Source organism: Scardinius erythrophthalmus (assembly GCF_964197995.2).
Source record: "Scardinius erythrophthalmus genome assembly, chromosome: 17".
Classification (NCBI taxonomy): domain Eukaryota; kingdom Metazoa; phylum Chordata; class Actinopteri; order Cypriniformes; family Leuciscidae; genus Scardinius; species Scardinius erythrophthalmus.
Genome location: NC_138237.1, coordinates 24,306,654 through 24,310,860, shown reverse-complemented (window position 1 = coordinate 24,310,860; position 4,207 = coordinate 24,306,654). Strand labels below are relative to the sequence as shown.

Here is a 4,207-nt window from a genome sequence, read left to right as displayed (position 1 = left end):
CCCCCTGTGGGATGATGACAACATCACATAAACACTGTTAAACAAAATAAAAGCTAAGGGCATGTAAACAGTTTTTCACTTAACATCTAGAAACTTGACTGTCTTTCTTGATAATAACAGGGTGTTGAGTAAGTATTGTTTTATTAGACAACTAAATTATGCAATGCATAACTTTGTAGCAAAAACAGCTTCCAGGTTCTTTGATTTTTCAATTTACTATGTGGTGATACAAGAGTTGTTCATGCTGATGGTGTGCTGCACTATGAAAATGTTCAGATGACAAGATGTGCATTTGTGAACCATTTGGGATATTTGCATTTAATATACTATTAAATGATGATACATTTCTTGAAACAGTATATAATGCAGAGTGGAATGCAGCAGTATCAAACGAAATGTTATAAATGACAATGACAAGTGTTTTTTTTTTTATTATTCTATTGGTAAGGTACTCTATAGGTATAGGATTGTGCAGGGCAACCAATGGACAACCTCACGTTCACAAACAGCATTCTCCTCGTGGAGGGACTAAAAGTTACAACTCAATCTTCTTATCCTGTTTTCATCTTGCTTCTTTTGGTTTATGTCTTTATAATGGTCTCCAATATTGGACTTATAATTCTGATCTCAACAGAGAAGAATCTACATCATCCTATGCATTTTCTGTTCTGTAACTTGCCGCTAAATGATATACTAGGTACAACTGTCATTTTGCCACGCTTGCTGCAGGACATGTTAAGGGAAACATCACAGCGCTATATCACATATGTGGAGTGTGTTATTCAAGCTTATTTTGTGCATATATTTGCAGTAGCATGCCATTATGTGCTAATGATAATGGCCTTTGACAGATATGTAGCTATATGTAATCCACTCCGATACACAGCTATAATGACCAATAAAATGGTGGTAAAACTATCAGCATCAGCCTGGGGGCTGTCAGTATTCATGGTGTCAATTCTGTTGGGTCTCACTGTACGCCTTTCTCGCTGCAGGTCTAACATTGAAAACCCTTTCTGTGACAATGCCTCACTGTTTAAACTGTCCTGTGAAAATGTGGTCATTAATAATGTCTTTGGAATAGTTTATACTGTGATTGTCTTTACCTTCTCACTTGGGTCTGTAATTATAACATATGGTAAGATTGCTACTGTATGCATAACCAGCAAAAACAAATCACTCAACAGCAAAGCCATAAAAACCTGTAGCACTCATATAGCTGTTTATATAATCATGTTTGTTTCTTGTGCTAGTTTTATTTTTCTCCATCGGTTTCCTGAATACTCCGACAGCAGGAAACTAGCTAGTATAATGTTCCATATTGTACCACCAGGACTAAATCCTTTAGTATATGGTTTACAAACCAAAGAGATAAGACAAAAGTTTGTAAAATTTTGGTGTAGAAAAAAGGTGAATCCATAGTTTAATGTTTTTGTTTGTTTGTTTTACAATATAACAACTAATAATATAACTCTAAACCTTGCTGTATTGTATTATTTATTTATTTATTTTAAATACACATGTATCTTTTTCACAGAGGCATTTTGAGCATGCTATTCTTACCCTTGATTGTCAGGGAGAAAAATGGGGGGGAAACTGTAGCACTTTATCTTATATTATTTTTTTTTAAGTATTTCTCACCCTTTATCATGCGTCTATTTGGTAAAAGTATACACTGAAAATAAGCAATTTTATTTGAACTAGAGGGCTATTTTAACTGTAGTGAATTGGGCAGATATAAATGTAACCACAAGACAGTATCTATTTTGACTAAACGTTTCCATTTCAAGGTTTATCTTTTTATTACATGAAGTTTGTAATTTCCCCTCCAGAATATTCATAAATATTTGTGTACTTTTCTTCTTTAGGATCTGTTAAAATATTATTCTATTAGAATTTGAAATATAAAGCAGATTTACTGCATTGATCTACTGATACAAATGTAATTAAGTTAATTTACTGTTGTATAGACTGTCAGACTTTTTCAGACCTTTTACATTCAAAACGTTTAATACATAATTATCGGCAATGTACCAGTTGCAAGTATCATAGTAAAAGGCAAGTGAAATGCTTTGATTAATACTTTTCACTCATGTCTGAAACCTGACAGTTGCTTAATTTTTATAAATTTATTTCTTTGTCTGAAACATGAAATACATGCTGTAAGTATAAGTACGTAACATCTGAACTATACAAATATATTATAGTCCTTTTAATAGCTTTGAGCAATATTTAAACAGTAAACTCTTGACTCTTGTCTTAATGCCGGTGTGGTTTTCTTGTCTTTACTTGTTAAACAAGCATTGCACTAGTAACTGCAGTAGGCAATTACGTGTCAAATCATCCAATTTCCCCAGCTTCATTTTTTGATTTTGTTCAAAAAAAAAAAAAAATAAATAAATAAATTTTCACAAGACATCAGTGTTCAAAACTGTCTCCCTACCTTACACCGATTCGGAACAGTAGGCTTAAAAAATATATTTATAATTTGATCTATCAGGTCCAAATTTGTGGCAAATGACCATTCTTTTTTTTTTCTTTTTCTTTTTTTGTATTATTGTATTTTTAGAAAAAATTGTAGATTAGATTTAAATTATTTCAAAGGTTCTTACAGTCTAAAAAAGCGGATGAACCAAAAACCAGAAAGACACTGACCAAGCAAATAAATATAACAAATTACAGTTTACGACTGTAACGTCTCGGTTACGTATGTAACCCTCGTTCCCTGAGTAGGGAACGGAGACGTTACGTCGGATGACGACGAATGGGGTTTCGCTTAGAAATCCTATCACCTTCGAGTATATAAAACGAGCCAATGGCAAAGAAATGCCATGGGTCTGCGGAATTTGCATAGCGTAACTCCGCCCCACCCTGGGGGTATATAAGGAAGTGCGCTGGCAACATGCAGATATGTCTTCGCTGAGGAGCCGAGACTGAAATCAGGCTTTCCAGCGTTCCAGCGGAAGTGGCAGGGAGACGTAACGTCTCCGTTCCCTACTCAGGGAACAAGGGTTACATACGTAACCGAGACGTTCCCTTTCGTTGTCACTCCGAATTACGTCGGATGACGACGAATGGGGTTTCCAGTGTAATCACGCCACCTCTCGACTGTCTTCCAGTGCCCTGCGTAAGTCTGAGCTCCCTGTCGTGAGACTAGCATGGACGAAGGAGTCCTACTTAACACAGGAATACCAAGGTACACTGGGAAGCATATCCAGTGGAAATATGCAATCATGCCCAACCCGAAGGGGGGGACTTGGAATACACATATGACCCCGAAGGGCTGCATACGGAATAACACTGGGGTGTCTAGCCGCAGGTGGAATATTTCAACCCCAGGGGTGGCAAGGTGGCTTGCCAAGGGAAAGACACATGCTCAAAGAGGCTTACAGTGGAATACACATGTGGGGGTCGCCCGGAGGGGAACCATGCACATGGAGGCACCTAGCCAAGCGCGAAGCTGCCGGTGGCATAACTCTGGCGTTGACGTCGTCAGTGCTGGAGGAGACTCAGGGCTTATCAGGCTCACCTGAGAAAAATATCGCACGTATCCCGTCTGTGGAGAGGAATGGCGAGCAAGCGAAGACACCTGAGCAGAATCTCTTACCGGCTAGTTGAAGCGAGTACATGAGAAGAAACTGCTCCACTCGGAGATTATAGAATCTCGCGAATGTGTTAGGTGTCGCCCAGCCTGCAGCTCTGCAGATGTCTGTTAGCGAGGCGCCATGCGCTAGAGCCCAAGAGGATGCCACACTCCGGGTGGAGTGGGTCGTCACACCAAGGGGGCGTGGTCGACCTTGCTGCTGGTATGCCAAAGCAATGGCATCCACTATCCAGTGAGACAACCTTTGCTTGGAGAGAGCCTTTCCCTTCAGCTTCCCACCATGACAGACAAAGAGCTGGTCTGAGGTCCTGAAACACTGCGTCCTGTCAACGTAAGCACGGAGTGCGCGTACTGGACAGAGCAGTGCCAAGGCTGGGTCTGCCTCCTCCAAAGGCAGCGCTTGCAGGTTCACCACCTGGCGAAAGGGTGTGGTGAGAACCTTGGGCATATATCCAGGCCGGGGTCTCAGGATCACGTGAGAGTTAGCCGGTCCGAATTCCAGGCACGCTTCGTCAACCGAAAATGCCTGCAGGTCCCCTACCCTCTTGATGGAGGCCAATGCAACCAGGAGCGCTGTCTTCATTGACAGGAACTTAAGCTCCA

General features: G+C 40.2%; 1 protein-coding gene across 1 annotated transcript; it reads left to right on the top strand.

Moving 5' to 3' along the window:
* Window positions 1–483: 483 nt before the first annotated feature.
* Window positions 484–1,422, top strand: LOC308705289 (olfactory receptor 8G17-like; the record flags this gene model as incomplete). The annotated part of the gene is made up of 1 exon (XM_081390230.1): window positions 484–1,422. One exon carries the CDS (start codon window positions 484–486, stop codon window positions 1,420–1,422), a length of 939 nt encoding a protein of 312 aa, XP_081246356.1.
* Between the last annotated feature and the right edge of the window lie 2,785 nt (window positions 1,423–4,207).